We start from the raw sequence: 24,222 nt of genomic DNA, 5'->3' as shown, positions 1-24,222 counted from the left end.
GCAATTTTTCTTGCAAGGATCCAAAATGACGACATTTTGATCTTTGTTTGCCTGGGGCCATGCAAACTTCTCCTTTCTCTAAGTTTTTGTCTTTGGTTTCAAAAAACTTCATCGAGAAGATGATCAAATTGATGATGAAACAAAGACATTTTTTTCATCAAGAAGCTTTCCTTATGATTCATCTGAATCATTATGAAGAAAATCTTGCAAAAAGAACTTGAAATTTTTTTGCAATGTTTCCTGTCTTTGAATTATTCTCATCATAAAGTTATTGTTCAAGTTCTTACAGAGATCTTGGAGCTCATTCAGAGCACCTCCTTGGTGATTTGGGCATGAGTTGACCCGCTTGGTCCTTGGTCTTTCATTGACTTATTGACTCAATCACCTGATGACCAATATTTAGATCATCAAAGAGCTTAAGTGGTTAATCATCTAGAAGGTCTTTGAACAGGACCACTGAATATTCAAATCTAGTGAATTGGTGACAGTGGTGATCGGAGATGAACGGATCGTGATAAAACAATAGGCTCGCCTTAATCAACCAATCAAGGTTCAATATCTAAACCTCATAGTTTGAATTCTTTTCTTTAAACTGCCTACTAAGCATCTGAGAGGCTTCCGGATTTTTTGCAGGTTTTGTTCCATAATCACGATGAGTTATTCACTGTTTGCTTCGTTGAATCTTCGTATCCTGGGTGATAACCTAAAAACCAAATTTAGACATCATCAGTACCCTCGTATTTTTATAAAATACAACTCCATTCCCGTAGAATTTCATGCCCCATAATGTGGTGTATATACCCTTAAGCAGCTGCCACAAAGAACAGATGATGCAATAGTAATATTGAACTTTGGTATAAACGAAGCAGTTTCTGTGGACTTTAGGCCATTTAATTTCGTCAAGCTTTAGACCATTTCATTTCGTTAGGCTTAGGCCAGTAGTATTTCGGGAGTTATCGTGCTTATCACATCGTATCAATGTATCAATGCATTTGTAATGACCATTGTGGTCAATATTAAAAAAAATATAAGGTTTTGTTGGAAGGAAAGTTCTAAAGCGCCACGCATAATTCCGTTTGGCACACTAATTGCACATAAAGGCCCCCTGAATTTAGCTTGAAAAGGGGCGCTTAAAACAATTATAGAGGGCGTCTAAAGTAATAATTAGGGGCGCCTATATAACCCCGATTGTTGGAATTTGGTTTGCGGAATTCCCAATCACCATCGTCTGGGCGGAGGAGGAGGGAGAGTAAAAGGTCTGTGCAAATGGGCAAAGAACAAATTGAAGATTTCTTTGATTTCATTTAGCAGAAGCCGATCTATTGTTTTGAAGAAGAAGATGTCGAAGCTATTCTCTAAGTTCGCTAGTTTCTTCAGCTCGCGAACTCTAGCAGGAATTGATAAAGCTGGGAATCGATATTTCACACTACAGGAAAATGTCGACGGAATCAGTAAGCTGAATCTTTCTCTCTCTCTCTATTGGATTTTGATTGTGAAGGAGGGTCTTCTCTGATTAGGATTTTGGTACTTGGGTTCTTAAAAAGATTGACATATTGATCATTTTGCTTCCTGGGTTGTTAAAAAATTGCACTTTCAAGGTTTAAACCTTTGACCTTTCATTATACTAGTTATCTTGCTCTCTAGTGTTTATGGGTTTAATTAATTGACAACACATTTTAATTCGTGTAGTAGGTTTTTCATTTGATTCTCTTTTGAATGTGGTGAAGGTTAAGTTATTATTTCTTGCTTCAATTCTCTTATGAACATTGACCCAAGGGTTCTTTAATTTTGAAGTAATTAGTATGAGAATTAAATGAGATCATAATTAGGTATTGCTTCTTAACAATCATACAGGAAGTTTCAATGATGTCAAGGAGTTGCTTGATTAAATGTTTATACAAAGACAATAGGTTTTGTTTTGAGGTCCTATTAGGATTACACTCATACAAGGATGATTCCGAAGAAACGAACAAAAAGTCAAAGGGTTTTCTCGAATTGTAAAAATATGAAGCAGTAACAGGTAGCCTGGGTTGGGCATTTTCATTAGAAAATACATAGGAGATAGGTGTATAAATCATACTTGACTTGAGAATTGTAAAGAGTGGATCACTAAGTCCACCATTCATGTTCTTTGTTTCTTCTTTTAATTGGTTGTATACATTTATATTATCAGATATTAACGGGAAGAAAGATTTCTTCTAACTGGTAAGAAAAAGAAAAATCCAGAGCATGTTGCAACACATGCTCAAGGGGAAACTGTGAGAATAGTCCCACATGGGAGAAGGGCGATCTAGCAACCAAGAATATAATGTCCAGGTCCTCTCCACTCATTACTGAACTGTTTTGAGTTGGATGAACACAAACTTAACATGATATTAGAGTTAGGCCCACACATGATAGGCTTAAAGAGCCCCACGTGCTCCACGTCACCCGAAAAGAAAAGAAAAAACACGTGTTAGGCTCATAAAACGCCACACGTGAGGGGGCGTGTGAGAATAGTCTCACATGGGAGAAGGGCGGTCTAGTAACCAATAATATATTGTCTAGGTCCTCTCCAAGCATTGCCAATTGGTTTTTAATTGGATGACGACAAACTTAACAAAAACTTTTAGGGATCAATCTTCCCCAGAAATTGATTTGATGAGCGTCTTGTATCTCGCCCATTGGATTTTCTCAAGGAAACTGTATCTAGGTCTCATGATGTTGTCGTGACATTACTAACTCATACTAAGTGTGTTGATTCATCTAATATTTTTCAAGAAACTTTTAGTATTGTTGATCAGATGAATATATGATATTGTTTTATGTGTATCTTTAAATGAGGGTATAACCCGTGCCCAGGGGCACAAATAGTTCCATAATCTCAACCGTTTGAGATAAGTTTGAGAGGTGTAATCTTAGCCATTGAGAGGAGGGTATATTCTAAAAAAGATACCCTCCTCCCTTATTATACAGATGATTGGACATGGCAGTCAAAGTTTTACTACTTGCTTGGGTATCCATGAGACCCCGATACGAAAGTTAGACAAGCTAATTGACCGACTTTCTATGTTTTTATTTTTTTTCCTCTAAACTAGTGAAAGAGAAAAGATGGGTTACATTCAAAGGAGAGGATGATCCTACCTCCATTCCAGGTAAACTACAAATCCTTTCTTCTCCTACTCACAAATCGTGCTTGAAGCCTTATATTTGTAGCAGACCTAACTAAATATTATTTTGTGTAATTGATTCTTAATGTAGTTGAGTGGATATGCTGGTTAAATGGTCAGCGGAAGAGAGCCCCAACTAATGAGGTTAGATGGAAAGTGTTTTGCTTTTTTTTTTTTTAAATGTGTTTTCCTTTAACAAATTATTGCTTCACTCGTGTTGTGAACTTCGGGTAGCAGCTGAGTTGTGATGGTCTTGATTATCTTGTCATGGTTCGATGGTTGAGTTTGTGAAACCATGACTACTCCTATATCTTTCTGGATCACAATGGTTAAATGGTCATAATACGCTGTGAAAAATGAGAAACATCTAGGTTTGCTTGGCAGAGACCAATTGTTGAGTTGCCAGACTATGAAGCTTCTTCTATTTTATCAGATAGCAATATAGAGCTACATAGTGTGTGCTTTGGCTTAATGAATAAGGTTACTGAAGGAAATGGATAATGTCTTTTTTTAATTTTTTTTTCTGTTGAAAGCATGTCTTTTTTCTAATTGTTATACTACGAAATCTCCCTTAAAATTCTTTTACGTTACTATTGGGATGGAACCAGTTCCATGTACTCATTGTGGTTAATTTCTGATCGTCATCCTATTATGCCAATCTTTTTTCCTATAATTTGTTCACACCTTAATTTCTTGTGATTCCGTGACATTTCGTAGTGGGAAGTTCCTAAGTTGAAATACTTGTAGAAGTACTTTGATAGTTTGATGTGATCAGTTTAGTCTTTTTCTTGACTCTCGATGTCTAAACTTATTGTTGCTTACATATTCAGGAAATGGCTGAGCTGGAGGCAAGGCGTGAACGTGTTAAGCTTAACATTGCTAGTACGTGTTTTTCTGACTTTTTATGACACATTATATCTGATTGATAGTTAAACATCTTTCTCACATTCCATTTGTTCCATGAAGTTCTTAAGAAAGAAGAAGAGGAAAAGAAGTCCAAAGAGGGAAAAATTCGACAAAGCGTAAAAACTGGTCAGTCCAAAGAGCGTAAAAATTCGACAACAGAATCATAATTATCTAATTATTTACACATTTGTACGTCATCTTCATGTAATCAGCATTAAATTAATTATCACACCACAATTTTTTGTAAACCAGGTAAAGTTGGAGGTCCAGACTTGAAGAGTTTTATGCAGCAATTTCCAACTGCTTCTCTAAAAGGTGCATTGATAGCTTAAACTTGAAGCTTCTGGTTAATCTCTATTATGTTAAATTTCATCTGGTTTAATTAGTTACGGACAATTGGTAAAGATTACCTTCTACCTTATTTTTTAGCCTTATCGTGACTGCAAAAGTTGAATCCAACTTGAACCGGATTTCTAGGTCTGAGTTGGTTAAAACAATGTTGATGCCATTGATATTGGAAGTTGACACCTAGTCGGATTTATAGCTATGTTGATAGGAGCAGGTCATACGAGTCGCTTTGGCTTCTAGGGTATGTTCCATTTTGGAGCCTTTTCTGTCCGTTCTTGCAACTGGAAATAGAAGATCAAGTTCTTTGACTGAAACCTATAAAGGACTAAAGTTGATTTAAACCTTTTATCTCTTGAAGTTAGTCTTTATACTTTTCCAGAGTTTGCGAATATGATATCTTTTGTATTAACAATACTTCATTTTGGTGTTTATTTAAAAGGTGATGAGGACAAAGAAGAAATTCTTGAAGTGAATGACGATACAGACAGTTCCAGGTGTGTTGTTCATGATATTTTGTTTTTCTGAGGGAAAAAGTCGTATATATAGAATCAATGCCTATTAGTCGTCTGGTGATTATCATTAAAAGCTATCTGTTGGTGTTCAATGTCAAAATTGTATTCTAACTCTTTAGAAACTACAGAGTCTAACTCTTTTCACTATGTGATTGTTTGGCATGACAAATGAGTTTCCAAATTTTCATTCTTCGATACTTGTATTTATTCTTCTTATTCACTGATATTTATTTGTTTAAAGTTTTATATTTTTCTAGGAGATAAGTTCTTAAAGTAGAAGCTTATTATTGCTGTATTTGAAAATTTTCAGGAACTCAGAAGAAAAAGTAAAACAACAGTCAGAGTAAGTGGACTTATTTTATCGCATACTGAATGTTAGAAGTATCAACAATCTACCATTATGAACTGTGGTTACTGGTGCATCGGAAATTTTATATACTCTATTTTTATGAATCATTCTACACAATCTACTAAACCAAGTGAATCTACTTCGTTCTTTTCTCCGTGCCGTAACCCATCCATGGTCTGCTAATCTCATCCCAGTGTCATTAATCATGACAAGATTAAATAGACCGGATATTGATATTAAAATGCTATTCTTAGAATGTAATTTGATTGGATCCAATAAGAGCAATCACCATAAAAAATAGCGTGTTATATAACTGTGGTTGAACGTTGTTTGCAGGTCCGTGGAACCAACAGGATCAGGCTCATCCTTCAAACCAGGGACATGGCAACCACCAACATGACAACCATTTAGTTCATCAAACTCGGGTAGTTTCACCAATCCATCTTCTTCTCTTGTGGTTTTTATAGACGATGACTTTCCCAATGAAACTCAATGCCATGGTTGCACTAATAAATACATCCGTGCTGTCCTCCAAGGTATCTAGTTCCATCTCGAGGCTTGTTTTGTTGCTACACTTATCGTTCTTGTAGCCCTTGTCATATGGATCTCGTCAGAATGTGTAACCTGAATTTGATATTGTAGGAATTAGTAGATACTTGAGTTACTGCAATTTGTTGTATTTATAATCAGAGTTGTTATTCCCTCTGAATAGTTTTTTGTAAGTTTGTTTAAATAAAGAACTTTTTAGCTCATCCAAATAGATAATCACTTGAGTTGTGTTTTTTTTTTTATAGAGGTCTGAATCTGAAATGGCTGAATTATTTTATAAGATGTTTGTTTCTTAATCTGAATAATTGAGTCTGAATTAGTCTATACATCGAAGAGATTCAATTTTAAAATAAACAACATATAAAGAGAATGGAATTGATTCCCAAATTAGGTCAACGACCTAGAAAAAGCACCCCCAAAAAAGATGAGGCTTTTGAAGATGATCAAGTGCCAAGCAATGGTCTTAATTTTTTTTCATGACTTTTATAAGTTCATGTCCCAATTGCCTCTCATGTTGAGCTAACTCATTGAAATAGGAATCTAGCCCCTACCCCTTAATTTATGGGTCATAACAAATGTCAAATGAGACCCTTATCTTTTTCTTCTATAATGGCTTCTCATGTCATGTTGTGATATGAATATAGGGTTCCACTTCTATAAAATATAGGGGTATATAAATCGTGATACTTTTTTTTTTGTTGAGAAGAATATAAATCTTGATACTTGGTGGGGCATTCCGCATTTGGTCCAAATGGCTTCTCATGTCATGGTAAATCTTTTTGTATGGTTGACTTTGTAATTATAAGTATTTTTCTATTTCATTAGTTTTTAACAAGTTGTCAGTTGAAAACAATTTTATATACGATTATAATTATAGAAACATGGTTACTGATACGAATTAGAATACTGAGAATTGAACATGACATTCACTCTGGGATCACCAACTTCTCCATTTTCATACTTTTTATAATAAATCGTACTCGCTTTTATTATTAAGAAAAGAAATATTATAGGGTAACTAGAGAATTAGTTTCATGACGAGCAATAAGCATTCCTCTAATTCCATACTTTTAAAATAATTTGTCTATCACAATGGGAAACTCTTTCGCTAAACTTTGATTGTTCCCACATATTTTGTTGGGACTTAACTGGGATATCTGTCGTAACAAAATATTAAGATTGTTTTCAACTTTTTAGATTATATTTTTTTTTGCCAATTATCGCTCCATCATATGAACATAACTATAGATCATCACAAAATGATCATATCATTTATTATACTTCCATAACATGTACTGAATCTTTTTTTTTTTTTTTTTTTGAAAGATAACATGTACTGAATCTTGATCGTAAAAATGATTTATAAATTAAATGCAGTGCATTTCAACAAAATAAACTATACGCACTGTAAATTCAATTAAGAAGTTGATTTTAGATTCATTGAAGGAAAATTGAAATTCAAATCAACAAATTAAGACCATGTGAAAAAAATCCACCTCAAAAATCAAATTGAAATTCAAATCAACATAAAATTGGAATAGATGTGTTGCAAAAAAAGAAAAAGAAAAGAAAGAAGAGAATAAATGTGGCTTCCACGCGCCCCCTCTCTCCTTACTTTTGTGCCCTTTCTCCGTTAACATATCATAGACCACCTATTTTTTACTTCCCTACTCATTTACCGCCACGTGTAGGAATACCGATTCATCAATGGTTAAGTAGAGTGAGCATATCAAAATTGCAACACCACATTACAACAAAACTATACTTCATTTGTTATGTTAGATTAAAAAAAATCAGGTATTTTAGGAACGAAATTATAAAAGAAGCCATTAAAGACCGAACCTCTCTGGTTCTTCTTCTTCTTCTGGTACTACTGCTGATGATATTTACTTTAACGTTTTGTTAGGGTTAGGGTTTCTGACAACAAAAAGAAAAAAAATCTCTAATCTCTTTATCTCCTTATCTTTGTTTCTTGATTTGCTCACACTCTAGATGCGAGATTGAAGTCATGTATTTAACCGCTTCTTTGTCTTCTCCACTTGTGAGAGCTTCTAGGATTAGGTTTTCATCTTCTTTATCTTCTCTCTCTAGAACTGTTACAGGTTCTACTCATTCTTCTCCTCCTCTTCCTCCTTCCTTGACAAGTTACCGATCTTTAAGCTCGTTCACCGCTCTTCGGTCTCTAAGATCTCCGTCTCCTCGTTGGAGCTACGGTTATGATTGGAAATCTCCTGTGAGTCTTAGGTCTCAAATCAGAACTGCTGCTCCTGTGATCGAAAGGTTCCAGCGGAAGGTTGCAACTATGGGTATAATCTCATTTTCTCTTTCTAAAATGAATTTTTGTTTCCTTTATGTTGTTATTTTGATCTCGTTTGTGTTATTTAGTCCTTTTGGATCGAATTAGATGAGAAATGAATTTCTTCAAGTTTAGAATCCTTTATTGTTGTTCTTCAGTTGTAATTGATAATATGTATTTGTTTGAGTCCAGCTTCTTCTGATCATGCTTTCAAGGAAATCTTAACTAGTCTTCCCAAGCCAGGTGGTGGTGAATTCGGAAAGTACTACAGTTTAACTGCACTAAATGATCCAAGGATTGGTAAATATCATTCATCATTTAAAAAAGTCAATTTTGGGATTAATAAGTTTTGATTACTTACTACATTGTAATTTGAAATATTATTTGGTTTGAGCCGATACTGAAATTGAGTTGCCAAATTGCTACTTGAAGGTTAAAGGGAAACTTTTCTTTTTTTTGTTTTGAATGTATAACAGATAAGCTACCATATTCTATCAAGATCCTTCTTGAGTCTGCAATCCGTAATTGTGACAACTTTCAAGTCACCAAGCAAGATGTTGAAAAGATCATCGATTGGGAAAACTCTTCACCAAAGCAAGTCGAAATTCCCTTCAAGCCTGCTCGTGTTCTTTTGCAGGTAGAGATAATGAATAAATATGTTTAAATAGAATTGATCATCTGATATTTCAGCTGAACTTTTTGAACATTTTATCTTTTTGCTGGTTTACAGGATTTTACTGGTGTACCTGCTGTGGTTGACCTGGCTTGTATGCGAGATGCGATGAACAGGCTTGGAAGTGATTCTAACAAGATTAACCCGTTGGCGAGTTCTTGCTTTCTTTTATGAATTACAACTTTTAAATATGTGATGAATATAAATATCTAGCTTGGAGGGGAGGCTTGGAGTGTATTCCTGGAGCCCCCTTTTAACATTGATGGCCTGATACATAACTAAAAAAAGATTGTAATTCTATGTTTCCATGAAAAAATTGTAATTATATGTGCGTGTTGTGCATCAGTTTTTGTTTTTTCCTATTCTATTTCTTCATGTTCTTTTTCTGTATCTTGTTATGGACGCTAAACTTTACTTCTACTGTTGCACGCAGGTTCCAGTGGATCTTGTTATTGATCACTCAGTTCAGGTCGATGTGACAAGATCAGAAAATGCTGTGCAGTCAAATATGGAGCTTGAATTCCAGAGGAACAAAGAGAGGTTTGCTTTCCTCAAGTGGGGATCTACTGCTTTTCAGAATATGCTTGTTGTTCCTCCAGGGTCTGGTATCGTGCACCAGGTAAGGATTTGGTGTTGGACAAGCAAAGTTACTCAAAATTCTAATTCAAGAATTCATAGCAGCATATGACCTTTGCTATTCCTGTATGATGTTAACTCCGTTGAATTTGATGCTTTTGTTGTGACTCTTACATTTACCAATAGATTATGTTAGTAATCAGTTCCACTAATTTCAGGTTAATCTGGAATACCTTGGCCGGGTTGTTTTCAACACTGATGGATTACTATACCCTGATAGTGTTGTTGGAACTGATTCACACACAACTATGATTGATGGTTTAGGAGTTGCTGGTTGGGGTGTTGGAGGAATTGAAGCAGAGGCAGCGATGCTTGGGCAGGTAAACCATATACTAGATTCCTTATATCACGATGATCTGAATCAATTTACAGGGTACGGTGGGGATTAAGAACTCGTGAGATTATTTATTTTTTGCAGCCAGCCCAAAAGGATTGACTTTTAGATAGCCATCTAGTAGTGTGAAGTTGACTCGCGAAATTCTAATCGTGCTTCTCCTGATTCTTGTGTTTTATTAATCTTGACAGCCTATGAGCATGGTCTTGCCTGGTGTTGTTGGGTTTAAGTTGTCTGGTAAATTAAGAAATGGTGTTACAGCAACAGACTTGGTTTTAACTGCTACCCAGATGTTGAGGAAGCATGGTGTTGTTGGCAAGTTTGTTGAGTTCTATGGTAAGTGTAAAGTTACTGTAGCTACTATGTCCATCTACTGCTTCTACTTGTATATTGATATCTCAGATATTTGTTCTTCTACAAAGGTGACGGTATGGCTGAACTATCATTGGCTGATCGGGCTACTATTGCCAATATGTCTCCTGAGTATGGAGCAACCATGGGATTTTTTCCGGTTGATCATGTGACTTTGCAGTATCTCAAATTAACAGGAAGAAGTGACGACACGGTGGGCATATACTTCCTTAGTTTTACTTGATTGTCTAAGCAAATTTTTTCTAATTGGGTGGTTGGTTTTCTTGTCTTATTACATAAAAGGTGGCAATGGTAGAATCCTATTTGCGTGCAAACAAAATGTTTGTTGATTACAACGAGGTACACCAGCTTTTTTGAAATATGTCTAACTAGTTAGCTGTTACTCTGTTAGTGTATAGTTAGAAATTCCTAACATGAAAGACTTCTGAAATGTCTATGTAAACCCAGCCTCAAGTGGACAAAACTTACTCTTCGTATTTACAATTGGATCTTGATGATGTTGAACCATGTGTTTCAGGACCTAAGCGGTACGTAAAACTGTACCATGTCACTTTGTTTGTTTCATTTTGTTTATACTCATTAAGGATTTTAAGTTTCTAACTATTAATTGCCAGACCTCATGACCGAGTTCCTTTGAAGGAAATGAAAGCAGATTGGCATTCTTGCCTGGATAACAAAGTTGGATTCAAGGTAAGGTGCCTTGCAGGAGGTATTTACATTTTCATCTGTTATGTGTCAAACTGCGGACTAATTGAGCTGCTGCTTGACATTTTGACTAGCCAGAATATTAGGCAAGCATATTATCCAGGAAAACGAAACAGTGACAAATATCTCCATGATACTTGTTAGTCAGATCAGTCTCTGCACTATTTATATGTTTGAGGATAATTATGCAGGGATTTGCTGTGCCAAAAGAGTCGCAGGACAAAGTTGCCAAGTTCTCTTTCCATGGACAACCTGCAGAGCTAAAACATGGTAGTGTTGTGATAGCCGCCATTACGAGCTGCACAAACACTTCTAACCCCAGTGTCATGCTTGGAGCTGCTCTGGTTGCGAAAAAAGCCTCTGAATTAGGTCTTGAGGTCAGTATGGATCAATTTCTACGCTCTTTTATGCAAAAGTTACTATAATCTCTTTGGTTAAGCATTTACTGCCAGGACCTTGTCTTACTGTCTATTCTTGATTATATAGGTTAAACCATGGATCAAAACAAGTCTTGCCCCTGGTTCTGGAGTTGTTACTAAGTACCTGCTCCAGAGGTAAGATAATGTGTAATAAAAGATACTCTATGTAAATTATTAAGTTTATAATTTCTTTTCTAATTTTGTCATTGGATCTGTGAATCTCAGTGGCCTGCAGAAGTATATGAACCAGCAGGGGTTCCATATTGTTGGGTATGGTTGCACAACATGTATCGGAAACTCTGGGGACCTTGATGAGTCGGTTGCTGCTGCAATCTCAGAAAATGGTAAAGCTATATTTTTCGGCTTCAACTTTGGTGCCAATACTTTCTGCGACCTTAGATTTTTTCTTCGGAGTTACATAAAGCTATTCTCAAGCTTTATTCTTTTGTTTTCTTCTGTAGACGTTATTGCTGCAGCTGTTCTTTCTGGAAACCGAAACTTCGAAGGTCGTGTGCATGCCTTGACCCGCGCAAACTATCTTGCTTCACCTCCTTTAGTTGTTGCGTATGCCCTTGCTGGCACGGTATGTAAATAAATCTAATTGTAGTAGATGTTTATTTCTTTGTCAGGAAATGTTAATAAACTGAAGTAAATGAGCGCAGAAAATGGTGTATCTAGCGGTTGCATAATTGAGTTGTAGAGTAGAAGAACAATTTACATTATAAAACATCATTTTCTTCTTGCTAGAACTCTTGTACAGGGGGTTTCCGAGGGCGAGGAAGATCTGTCTGATGTCTTAGAACTAAGGAACCATATGTAACTGCCTTGCATACTGGTTCAAAATGATATAATGAACGAAAGTGGAATGAATATGGTGCGATTCATCGTCTACCATCTTACTTTCCCGTCTAACCTTGGGAAGTTAGGATTAGAGCAACTCCAATGTAGAGGGGCTGGGGCTCCAATTTGAAGTTGGGAGCCCCAGCCCCATAACTCCAACCCGGGAGCCCCGGGGCTGGGAGCCCGGGCTGGGGGGCTCCCAGCCCCTAATGTGACCGTTGGGGTGTTCCCAACGGTCACATTTGGGGTGGATTCCCTAAAAAGGGAATCCACCCCACTTTTTTTAATTTTTTTTTAAATTGATTTTTTTTTATTTTGTTATTATTTTAAACACTTCTTTTTTAAGTATTTTTTTCTATTTTTTTTTATTTTTTTGTGTTTATCTTTTGTTTTTATCTCGACGGAATAATATCACATTTTAATTCATAGTCGAAATCTAATAATTTATAGTCGAAATTTAAAATCAAAATTTCGCACACGTATATTATTTTGATTTGGGAGCCCCGGTTGGGAGCCCGACGTTGGAATCGAGAAAATCCCCGGGGCTCCCAAAATTCAAGGGCTACCAAAATTGGGAGCCCGAGCCCCACATTGGAGTTTCCCTTAGGATAAATATATTAACAAAGTATATATGTCTAGTCAGCAGATGATCCTTACTGTTCGTCTCCCATGCAAGTATAACACATGAGCAGCATGAGGATATAGATATTCAAAGTACAGCTTTGAATATGATTCCGAATTAAAGCACCAACCAAGTCATTTTTATCTGTAGGAAGAATTTATCTGCACCCAAAGCGAGAAATTAGTAGTATGCCCTTCATCTCATGTTTGTCCTTGATAGTGGCATGAGGTCTCCATTTTCTATTAATTGAATGGTGGAACTTAATTTTGCGAGTCACTTCTTTCAGGTTGACATTGATTTCGAGAAAGAACCAATTGGGACAGGAAAGGATGGTCAAAGTGTCTATTTGAGGGATGTCTGGCCTTCCACAGAAGAAATTGCTGAGGTAAGCATGCTGGTCCTGCTAAGATAAACAATACTATTCAAGATCCATCCAGGAACTATACCCCGATTTAATATGTACATTTCATTATTTAGGTTGTTCAATCCTGCGTATTGCCCGATATGTTCAAGAACACTTACAAGGCTATCACAAAGGGAAACCCAATGTGGAATCAGCTACCAGTCCCAGAAGCTTCTCTCTACTCATGGGATCCCAAGTCAACCTACATTCATGAACCACCATATTTCAAGAACATGACCATGGATCCACCAGGTCCCCATGGAGTGAAAGATGCCTACTGCTTACTCAACTTTGGTGACAGTATTACAACTGATCATATCTCTCCTGCTGGAAGCATCCAAAAGGACAGCCCTGCTGCTAAGTACCTCCTTGAGCGTGGGGTGGACCGAAGAGATTTCAATTCTTACGGAAGTCGTCGTGGCAATGACGAAGTGATGGCAAGGGGTACTTTTGCTAATATCCGCATTGTTAACAAACTCTTGGGTGGAGAAGTTGGCCCTAAGACAGTTCATATCCCAACTGGGGAGAAACTATATGTGTTTGACGCAGCTGCAGTGAGTTCCTTATTTCATTTAGATGATATTTGGTTCTTTATTACCACATATCTGCACAGTTCCTTAGTGTTTTAGTGGTTCTTTGTTTCTTTTTATTTAAGATCCACATCTGAAACCTGACTCGAGATCTGGCTCGAGTCAGATTTTGGTATGTTAGTTTTTATCTGAATCAACCTCTGACTAGTCCTGATGGCTATCTCGGGCTGATTTTTAGTGGACCTGGGTCAGAAGTTTGAGTAAGAGCCCATTGTCTGAAATAACCTGAAGAGTCAACTTCAGATAACGAGAAAAAACAAACACCAACTTAGTAAGCATCGCGTCATAGTTAGCTATTAAATGACACTTCATTCCAACTCTTATTCCAGAGGTACAAGGAAGCTGGTCAAGCCACCATTATCATAGCCGGAGCAGAGTATGGTAGTGGAAGCTCTCGAGACTGGGCGGCCAAGGGTCCAATGTTGCTGGTACGTTTTAACCAAACATCTAAAAATTCCCAATAACTTGTTTCTTATCTAGAGACTGGGTTAATAACTTACCTATTCGTGGTTCGTGGTGCTGATCTTTGGTTTATCAGGGAGTAAAAGCTGTGATTGCCAAGAGCTTCGAGAGAATTCACCGAAGTAATTTGGTTGGTATGGGTATTATTCCTCTCTGCTTTAAATCTGGCGAAGATGCAGAGACTTTGGGACTTACTGGTCATGAGCGATACACCATTGACCTTCCAAGCAAAGTTAGCGAAATAAGACCTGGTCAAGATGTTACCGTAAAGACCGACACGGGCAAATCTTTCACCTGTACTGCCCGCTTCGACACAGAGGTACCTCTTAATTTTCTCTCAGATTTTCCAAGATAAGTTCAATCGTACAATTGACACTTTATCTTTAACATCTTAAACTGAAGTAGATAAAATAGAAATTTACACCAAACAATAACTTAACCATAGGTTTTGAAGTCGTTTTTTGCCAGAACACAAGACATAAAAGTTAAGCTGACTTTGGATTGTGGGATTTGCAGGTGGAGTTGGCGTACTTCGATCATGGTGGCATTCTTCCGTATGTCATCCGCAATCTGATTAAACAAAGTTCTTAGAGTCGATGATCATGGATGCTGTTTCCCTTTTTCCTTCCGAAACGTGTGACTTCAACCACCGGGAATCATACAGGTGGACACAATAAAGCTGCTGTTTTACAGTTATAACGAATCCCTTTCCTTCCAGAAGATAAAAAAAAGTCCAAAATAAAAAGGAAACAATGGGTTTGGTCCTGTTTAATGATAGAGTTATAAATATGCTTACGTCTTAATACGGTGATTTTTACCTGGACTCGGCAACGTGATTAATTGATGGTTGTAGTGATCAGAGGGTTCTTGTTATCTCTTGATTGTTATTCCAACTTTCTAGCAGCTTTTGTAGTATGTTAGTTTGAGTTTTTGATTGTGGGAATCAATGACAATTGAAGTGCAATATAAGTTGCTCATTTATTGTTAGATATATTTTTCCATTTTAACCCTAATGTTTTAGGGAAACAAGAAAACTTTCCCGTCAACAAAATTTTGAGTGGAAGTTTCTGGTCATCTATTTGTTTCTCTGACTCCCTATCACCATTTTTTCTCCACACCGATAATGGTCGTTGACAAATTGTAATTGCTGCCGACTGAATTTTGTTTCTGTTTGATCACCTCTACCACCATTTCTCTCTTGGTTAAATCTCCCATTCTTACTTAATCGTCACTGTTCGTGGTCGATCGAGCATGTTATATAAGGAAGTGGAGGCGAGAGATGGTGGCCAGAGATGGGATATAAGCAAGAACAACTTTGTTGCTTCTGAAAATTTCACCAAATTAATAATTTTCTTTTAAAAGTTTGTATTCCAGAAAATTTTCGTGTTTCCATACCGCTGCCTGTTGCTGTCTTCTCTCTCACGGCTTATGTTAAAAATTAGTGCATCTACGTACTAAAGTTTCTGTTTACTTAGTCAAATAACTAATTTCCTAGATTTTAGTAGCAGTCAAGTCATGAAGTATTAGTCTAAGTAGTTGCAGTTTTTTAGGAGTTTACTGTTAGTTTTATGACTATAAATATGATATGTATCAAGTTAGTTTTCTCAGATTTCTTCAAGCAGAAATAAAGAAATTCTCAAGTATCTACTGTTTGCCTATTTGCTTAAGTGTTGCTTCTCTTTGTTCCAGATTTTTCTGTTTTTTGTTTTATGGTACCAGAGCTAGGTTCTGGAACTTTGAAATTACTTTCTCTCTTCTTGTCTATCAAGCTTGTCTGTCTTGTTGGAGGGGATTGAAAGTTGTAGAGGAGAAGTTTCTTATTGCAGTATGGAGTTTGCAAATGGGGGAAGTAGCTCGAATCAACATTTCGGTGTTGAGAAACTTGTAGGGACAAATTACAAGTATTGGAGAATGTGCATGGAGGCTTATCTTCAAGGTCAAGACTTGTGGGAACTAGTCATTGGTGAAGCAGAAATTCCAATTGATAATACAGAGAATGCTGAACCTCGAAGGAAATGGAGGATCAAATGTGGTAAAGCCCTTTTTGCCTTGAGGACTTCAATTGGAAAAGAGTTCATTGATCATGTCCGTGATATTAGCTCACCAAAGGAAGTTTGGGAGATACTAGAGAGGTTGTTCTCTCAAAAGAATACAGCGAGGTTGCAATTTTTGGAGAACGAGTTAGCAATGTTAATACAAGGAGGTATGTCTATTTCTGAATATTTCTTACGAATGAAGAGTATTTGTGCTGAAATTTCAGAATTGGATCCGGATGAGAAGATCAGTGAAGGTAGATTACGGAGATTTCTCATTCGTGGATTGAAGAAGGAGTACACTCCTTTTGTTACCTCTATTCAAGGATGGGCAAAGCAACCTTCAGTCGAAGAGTTAGAAAATCTGCTTTCCAATCAAGAGGCATTGGCAAAGCAAATGGCGAAGAATTTTGATTCAGATGCTGCACTCTTCTCAAAGGGAAAACATCATAAGAAACCAGTGGTTGGAAACAAGAACCATGAAAAAGGGTCAAACACAGAAACAGTTAAAGGCAGCTCACAAAACAACAAGTCTTTCAAGTGCTATAGATGTGGTAAGATCGGACACGTGAAGAAAAATTGTAGAGTGAAGCTCTCCACGGTAAATGCTGCAAGTGAAAAAGAAAGCAATGAACCACTCAACTGGGAGCAGTGTTTCACTGTAGAAGTAGCTGAAAGAAGGAACCATGTTGCTGAAAAAACAGTCCCTGATGAAGTTCTTTTCAATCAGGAAAGGGGCAATGAAGAGTGGATTGTTGATTCTGGTTGTTCTCATCATGTAACAGGAGATGATTCATTATTTTCAGAATTGCGACAACATAATGAAGAACGGGTTATTATTACCGCTGATGATTCCATATACCCAGTAGAAAATGAAGGAGTCGTCAAGATTGGTGATACGGATACAAATGTCAATTTCGACAACGTCTTTCATGTTCCAGGTTTGAAAAGAAATTTAATTTCAGTTTCTCAAATTACTAACTCTGGAAATTATGTCTTGTTTGGGCCAGACGATGTAAAAGTTCTTGATAATGTGAAGACAATTGATGGTGATGTTGTTTTGACCGGTAAGAAGAAAGGGTCTTTGTTTGTCTTGGCAGCAGGGGAAGCCTATGTGAAGAAAACAAGTCAAACGGACAACTCAGCAATCTGGCATGCTCGGTTAGGCCATTTGGGTTATCAAATGCTGCAGCAAATTTCTTCTAACAGATTAGTAGATGGACTTCCAACATTGAAGAACGTACATGAAGATGTGATTTGTCAAGGATGTCAGTTTGGCAAATCACATCGCCTTCCGTTTAAAAGCTCATCCAACCGTAGATCAGCCCCTTTTGAATTAGTGCACACAGACTTGATGGGACCAACAAAAACACCAAGTTATTGTGGGTATTCTTATGTTATGGTGATGGTAGATGACTTTTCAAGATATACATGGGTAAAGTTCTTGAAATTGAAGAGTGAGGCACTCTTGAACTTCATAGAGTTCAACAACACCATAGAGAAGGAATTTGGGCAGAAAATAAAATGCCTAAGAAGTGACAATGGTGGAGAGTTTATGTCTGATGATTTCTTTCAGTATTGTGAGAAAAATGGTATTCAAAGACAAATGACATGTCCTAATACTCCTCAGCAAAATGGGGTAGCAGAAAGGAAGTTGGCACATCTCGCTTCAACAAGTCTTTCATGGATACACGACAAGAATCTTCCACGAGAACTTTGGGCTGAAGCATTTCAATGTGCGTGTCATGTGATAAATAGATTACCACCTTGGCCAGGTAAAGAAAAAACTCCTTTTGAATTGTTATATGGATTAAAACCTAATGTAAATTACTTTCGTGTGTTTGGTTCTGTTTGCTATGTTCACATTCCAAAATCAAATCGAACCAAACTTGATCCGAAAGCAAAAAAGTGTCTTTTTGTGGGATATGATTCCAGCAGGAAAGGATGGAGGTGTATGAATCCAGAAACCAGAAAGTTTGTCACCTCTAGGGACGTTGTATTCGATGAGATTTCCACCTATTATTCAGCCCAGAAAAATTATGTGCAGGAAGTAATTCTCAGTGATGATCAAGAGCAACCTGTTCTTGAAAATGATTTACCAGATTCAGATACAAATGAATCTCCAGCTGATTGCCACTCAAATGGCAACGATCAACAAGTTGAAAGAAGGCCTATAAGGCAGAAAAGACAACCAAATTACCTCAAAGACTACGAGGTTCAGTTGTGTACAATCACTTCATGCTTCTTTGTAGGAGAAGTAGATGAAGAACCAACAAGTTTCGAAGAAGCCAAAGACCGTCCAGAATGGGAAGCTGCAATGCAAGAAGAAATTGAAGCATTGAAAAAGAATCAGACATGGGAGTTGGTGGTGAAACCAGAAAACTGCAAGCCCATCACTTGCAAATGGGTTTACCGTTTAAAGAAAAACTCAAATGGAGATGTTCAAAAATACAAAGCTCGACTCGTTGCACGTGGCTTTTCTCAAAGTTACGGATTGGACTACGAAGAAACATTTAGTCCCGTGGCGAAGATGGTAACAATAAGAACCATTGTTTCTCTTGCAGCTTTCCGAAATTGGAAGTTATGGCAACTTGACGTAAAAAATGCTTTTCTTTATGGAGAGTTGGATCGTGACGTATTCATGGAGCAGCCTGAAGGATATGTTGCGGAGCAGTATCCTAACCATGTATGCAGACTAAGGAAGGCGTTATATGGCCTTAAACAAGCACCACGTGCTTGGTATGGTAAAGTTGCTCAATACTTTATCTTTTGCGGCTTTAAGGTTTCAAATGCAGATTCTAGTTTGTTTATTAAATCAAATTCAAATATGCATTTGATGGTTTTATTATATGTGGATGATATGATCATCACCGGAGATAATGACGCAGAAATTTCGATGCTGAAAAATGAACTTTCTGTTCGATTTGAGATGAAGAACCTAGGGGAGATTAGTTGTTTTCTTGGTTTAGAAATTGAAAAATCAGATCAAGGGTACTTTGTTTCTCAAACGGGCTATGCAAGGAAGTTGTTACATCGTTTTGGCATGGGGGAGTCAAGAGAAAAAACCACTCCAATGGAGCCACATCTCAAATTGATCAAAGATGAAGGAGAACCACTAAAGGATGTTATGAAATTTCAGCAACTGGTTGGCAGTTTGATTTCACAAGGCCTGAGATTGCTTACTCTGTTGGTGTAGTTTCTCAATTCATGCAGTGCCCAAGGTCTAGTCACTTGGAGGCAGCAAAAGGAATTCTTCGTTACGTGAAGGGTTCACTTGAGTATGGTCTTATGTACAAGAGGACTCAGAAGTTCTGTCTAAAAGGCTTCACTGATGCAGATTGGGCTGGAGACAAAAATGATAGACACTCAACTTCAGGCTATTGCTTTAGTACTGGTTCGGCTATGGTGTCTTGGTGCAGCAAGAAACAATCGGTGATTGCATTATCAAGCACAGAAGCTGAATATGTGGCAGCAACTATGGCTGCACAAGAGTGTATGTGGTTGAAGAGGTTAATAGAAGACATGTTCTGCAAACTTGATTATGCTGTCGAAATCAAGTGTGATAACGAAAGTGCTGTTAAGCTTGCCTCCAATCCAGTTTTTCATGCTCGGACAAAGCATATTGAAGTTCGTCATCACTACATCCGAGAGAAAGTATTGGACCAAGAAATTAAGCTAATAGGAGTCTCTACAAATGATCAAGTTGCAGATATATTTACAAAGGCTTTGGTAAAGCCTAAGTTTGAACATCTCAGAGCAGCTCTTGGAGTTCTTGATCGGAAGGATGCACTAAGGGGGAGTGTTAAAAATTAGTGCATCTACGTACTAAAGTTTCTGTTTACTTAGTCAAATAACTAATTTCCTAGATTTTAGTAGCAGTCAAGTCATGAAGTATTAGTCTAAGTAGTTGCAGTTTTTTAGGAGTTTACTGTTAGTTTTATGACTATAAATATGATATGTATCAAGTTAGTTTTCTCAGATTTCTTCAAGCAGAAATAAAGAAATTCTCAAGTATCTACTGTTTGCCTATTTGCTTAAGTGTTGCTTCTCTTTGTTCCAGATTTTTCTGTTTTTTGTTTTAGCTTAGTCTCCATCTTCTCCGCCATTTTCTGACTTCCTCTTTCACCGATTTCTACGGTTTTGGTTGAGTTGGGCCAACGTAAAGAAAACTTCGAATATAAATCCTTAAATTTTATACAAAGGGTTAATATCTTGACCTATGAAAATGCTGAGTGGGAAAAAACTTCATGTCCCTATGGAATTGGTGACCCTATACATCAGCAAGTGGTTCCTATACAAGCCACCAGTCTTTTGATCCATAGCACAGGAGCACTCACTTTCAACCTTTTTCGAGATATAATGTCAAAATCAAAATTCTCTAGCTTCATTTCAATATTCTGAGTTTTATCATACAACAGAAAACCTAAAGAACTAAAACCCTGAAGAAAGAAGAAAAAGGAGACTTGTTATCCAAGCTCATATCAGAATGTTACATTTATGGTATAAAATGAGAGTAAAGGAAAATATACTTTTCCCAACAACTCCGAAGAATATCCTCTCACCAACCCTTACTATTTAGACAATTTCATTCGCGAGGCAAGAGCTACTGATTTTGCATCAGTATTTGACATTACCCACTCTTTCTCTGCTCTTCGCCGGTGTTGCCTTGCGTTCTTTGCTCTCTTTGGCGCTAGTCTTGTGTCTCTCTCTACGAAAGCAAGTCTAAATCTCTCAGCTATCGGCAACTCTGTGGAGTTAGATGTAGATGGAATTATGACCTTCGGAACTACCCCAGCAACTGCCCATGTCTTGGGATCTATGTCCTTGACAACGTGATCATCTAAGATAGTATCTGGTAATGCTTCGTGAGGAACTTCCAATCCTCGGAAACCAAATAGAGATGGCTTTGGGTTCACTAAAATACGTGGGCATTCGGTGGCTAACTTATCCAGTGAATCATCGTCAATCTTTGGCTGAAAAAAACAGGAAATGGAAAGTGAGTTATGGACGTTTCCAAGAGAATAATTTAGATAGACGAATAACCAATCATTTTGGGACTAAATTTCGAATTGTAAAGATACACATACCCATACAAGCCAACGTAGTGACTCTGCACCTTCGGCAATGTCCACCTCATCAAGTTCCTCCCACGAATCCCCCTCGACGTCAATAAATTTTGGCTTAAAGAGACCCAAGCATCTACGTGCAGTAATGTCACTCCTTGGACACCCTCTGCAATGATTATATCAACTACATTTTAGACTCTTAGAGTACCGTCCATGAATGGGTGCAGGAAGAAATAACTCCTATATGGAACAAATAAAATGTTTTTTTCCATTTAGATCCCTTTTTAAAGGGTATTTTGCAGTTACCTTTTTTTTTCAGGAAGTTTGTCTCTTGATTTATCTTCGAGTTCATGCATAATAATTGTTAAAATAAATACTTCTAGCTTTTGAAACAGATTGTTTTGATAAGGAGAGGCATGACTTCCAGGAGGTAGTGCGGTACCCTTGATTCGAGAAAAGTAAGACAACACATAGTACAGAAGAAAATAACCTAAGTCAAGATGTTCGAATAAAAGCTTTATATCATCTTCCTATGCCTACATCTCCTTGAGGGTTACATATGAACTAACTAAAATATGTATGTTTTAAATTTGAAATGTGAATTCTTTAGCCCGAAACTCCAACTGATTTTTAAGCTCATATTTGGTAAAGGTGTTGAGCTAGTTAAGTTCCAATAGTCTCGTTGTATAGAAAGAAAAATTACGGTTCATAAAGCAACAATTAAAACCTAAAGGAACCTATATTAAGATAGTGATCCCCCATAAAGAAAAATTACGGCTCATAATGAAACACGCAAGGAAACTAACAAAATCAAATCCATACCCGCATCTCAATATCTCCAATGAACGACAATGGCGCACAAGGTCTGAAACTCCTGCTGCAGTAATTTTGGCACATCGACTGCACGAAAACGTCTCTTTAATATTATGAAATTTCGATAATCAAATCACCAAAACACATTAAGTGATGTAGTTAAGAGTAGAACAAGGAACTTGTCCATGCAATAACGGATTTGGTAGGATAACTAAGGCAAGGACCATTCACTGATGAGTCCACATGCTAATTTATGTGCAAATGTCAATTAAAGCACATGGTGTTTGTTGACTTTGTTCGATCCAAAAGTACCTTGCGCTCTCTGAAGAAACTCAAAAGCATGTTGTCATAAGAGCTAGGACACATACCTTATATCAACAGCTCGGAGATGTTTCAGCATCTCCGATACTTTTGTCAGTCCAAAATCAGAAACATCAGAACCAGATAAATCTAGGATATCCCAAGAAGTATCAGCCAAAGAAATCAGGATTCCATCATTTAATAACTTTCTTCTCCTGGCGATTGCCACCATAGCTAACTGTTGATCAAATAGGAAATTTTAAAACGCCAAACAATAATATGGAAGTACTTTTGGCAAAAGGGAAATCATATCTAATTTTCAATATCGGGTCTCACGAATGTGGTATATGACGTGAACTAACACGGGCTGTGAACTTGGAGGGTTCAAGATTATACTTAATAGTCATTTACAAAACAAATAACAAATTTCAGATAACACATAAAGCACCTTAGTTTCTGGTGGAAAATTGGCAGAAATTTGACCCAAGTCTTGAATAATATCCTCTAAATGTTGTCCGAGAACGCCAATACACAAACTGAGAAGGCTTCGACATTTGGTCTTCTTACTAAAACTTGTTGAACTTTTAAGTATACTTATTTCAAGAGGTGATCCTGCAAATAAGCATTGTCAATTTGTTTTCAATATAATGACATACAATATTATTCCTATCACAACAGTGGTGTCCAAGCAATCTTAACAATGAAGCTGAATTACATAATTGGTCATAGTAATTCTTTTATGCAATTGGGACAGCTAAAGTATTGAATTGAGCACTAAAACTATCAAATTTAACATAATCTGTTCTAAAATCAATTTCAAGAGGAGATTTTGAAACCATTAGGAGATTCAGAGCAAAGATATTGATATGGGTATTTGGGTACTAGGGTATTCTCCCCTATACAAATTTTATATCACAAAATTCAAATTGAAAAGAACAATTGATCATCTAAAGAGGAGGGGTGAAGGAAAAATGGGTTTAAAGCTACTTACCGGATGATTGAAGTGTTTTGTTCCTAGGCTCGTTTGAATTAAGGTTGAGCTTCAGTAGGGAGGAGGATGTCAAGGCGACAGAATCATCCTTTCTTGCCATGAGAGAGAGAGAGAGATGATTTGGTTGAGAATTGGGGAAATGGGGCACCGTCACACCGTGGAGTTTTGCTCAGAGTTGGACCCACCCAGCTCTATTGAGTCCAATCCGGTGCCTTCTTGGTTGCCAGCGTTTTTTTTTTTTTTTTTTTTTTTGTGAGAAATCGACTACGATCTACGTTAGTCCTTACAAGGCACTGGTTGCCAGCGTTGAAGGTAACTTGACCGATTTGAGGTGGGGTCCTGCTAAGACCACCCGGCTAAAAGGTTGTTTGCACTCGAAGGACGAGGTCAATCTCTTTTGACCCCAAACACCTAATGGCGCCCAAGTATAAATCGGCCCATATGAAACCCAAAGCAAAAGTCTCAGACCGACCAATCCAAACACTTGCTTTACATCTCGCACAAGTCTGTCCGGGAGTATTTTTAATGGTAGATTTGAATCAAGGGTTTGGAATCAAGGTTCTTTCCATGATGATTTTACACTCTTTCTCTCTCTAAAATAAGATTTTTTTTCCTCTCCTATTCCTCGTCGTGGACCGATGATAATGGGTTTGGAAACAAGGTTGTTTACATAATGTCTTTGCCGTAAACATCCCGGTGCTTTTAGCCGGACCTTTTGAGGTGTAGTGAATAAAAATTGCGAACTTTTGTGTTGTGGCCTATAAGCTGACGACTTATTAGGTTAACTGTGGTCAATGAATATTGACCTAAACACTATATAAACAATCACATTTCAAGTGTTTTATTCTATCTTT

General features: G+C 37.2%; 3 protein-coding genes across 3 annotated transcripts; 2 read left to right on the top strand and 1 right to left on the bottom strand.

Annotated features, from left to right (window-relative positions):
* Positions 1–1,192: 1,192 nt before the first annotated feature.
* On the top strand, positions 1,193–6,022 carry LOC147555836 (uncharacterized). The gene is made up of 9 exons (XM_086663526.1): positions 1,193–1,451; positions 3,078–3,134; positions 3,241–3,293; positions 3,980–4,031; positions 4,116–4,181; positions 4,308–4,370; positions 4,843–4,897; positions 5,226–5,258; positions 5,601–6,022. Exons 1-9 carry the CDS (start codon positions 1,340–1,342, stop codon positions 5,662–5,664), a joined length of 555 nt encoding a protein of 184 aa, XP_086519652.1. The 5' UTR covers positions 1,193–1,339; the 3' UTR covers positions 5,665–6,022.
* A 1,596-nt stretch (positions 6,023–7,618) lies between these two features.
* On the top strand, positions 7,619–15,152 carry LOC147555835 (aconitate hydratase, cytoplasmic). Its single transcript, XM_086663525.1, has 20 exons — positions 7,619–8,119; positions 8,302–8,409; positions 8,586–8,746; positions 8,840–8,932; positions 9,216–9,401; positions 9,577–9,738; positions 9,944–10,088; positions 10,175–10,317; positions 10,407–10,463; positions 10,572–10,651; positions 10,739–10,814; positions 11,021–11,206; positions 11,316–11,383; positions 11,474–11,592; positions 11,710–11,831; positions 12,997–13,095; positions 13,188–13,667; positions 14,033–14,131; positions 14,242–14,484; positions 14,682–15,152. Exons 1-20 carry the CDS (start codon positions 7,822–7,824, stop codon positions 14,754–14,756), a joined length of 3,000 nt encoding a protein of 999 aa, XP_086519651.1. The 5' UTR covers positions 7,619–7,821; the 3' UTR covers positions 14,757–15,152.
* A 5,410-nt stretch (positions 15,153–20,562) lies between these two features.
* On the bottom strand, positions 20,563–23,886 carry LOC147555834 (uncharacterized). Its single transcript, XM_086663524.1, has 6 exons — positions 23,369–23,886; positions 22,826–22,989; positions 22,446–22,615; positions 22,087–22,164; positions 21,286–21,430; positions 20,563–21,171 (listed from the first exon to the last, which is right to left on the bottom strand). Exons 1-6 carry the CDS (start codon positions 23,466–23,468, stop codon positions 20,770–20,772), a joined length of 1,059 nt encoding a protein of 352 aa, XP_086519650.1. The 5' UTR covers positions 23,469–23,886; the 3' UTR covers positions 20,563–20,769.
* Positions 23,887–24,222: the final 336 nt, after the last annotated feature.

Source organism: Eschscholzia californica, unplaced genomic scaffold, assembly GCF_041429995.1.
Source record: "Eschscholzia californica isolate CP2 unplaced genomic scaffold, dmEscCali1.0.p SCAF_2, whole genome shotgun sequence".
Taxonomy (NCBI): Eukaryota; Viridiplantae; Streptophyta; class Magnoliopsida; order Ranunculales; family Papaveraceae; genus Eschscholzia; species Eschscholzia californica.
The sequence above is the reverse complement of the archived record's forward strand: the minus strand, read 5'-3'. Positions and strand labels throughout refer to the sequence as shown.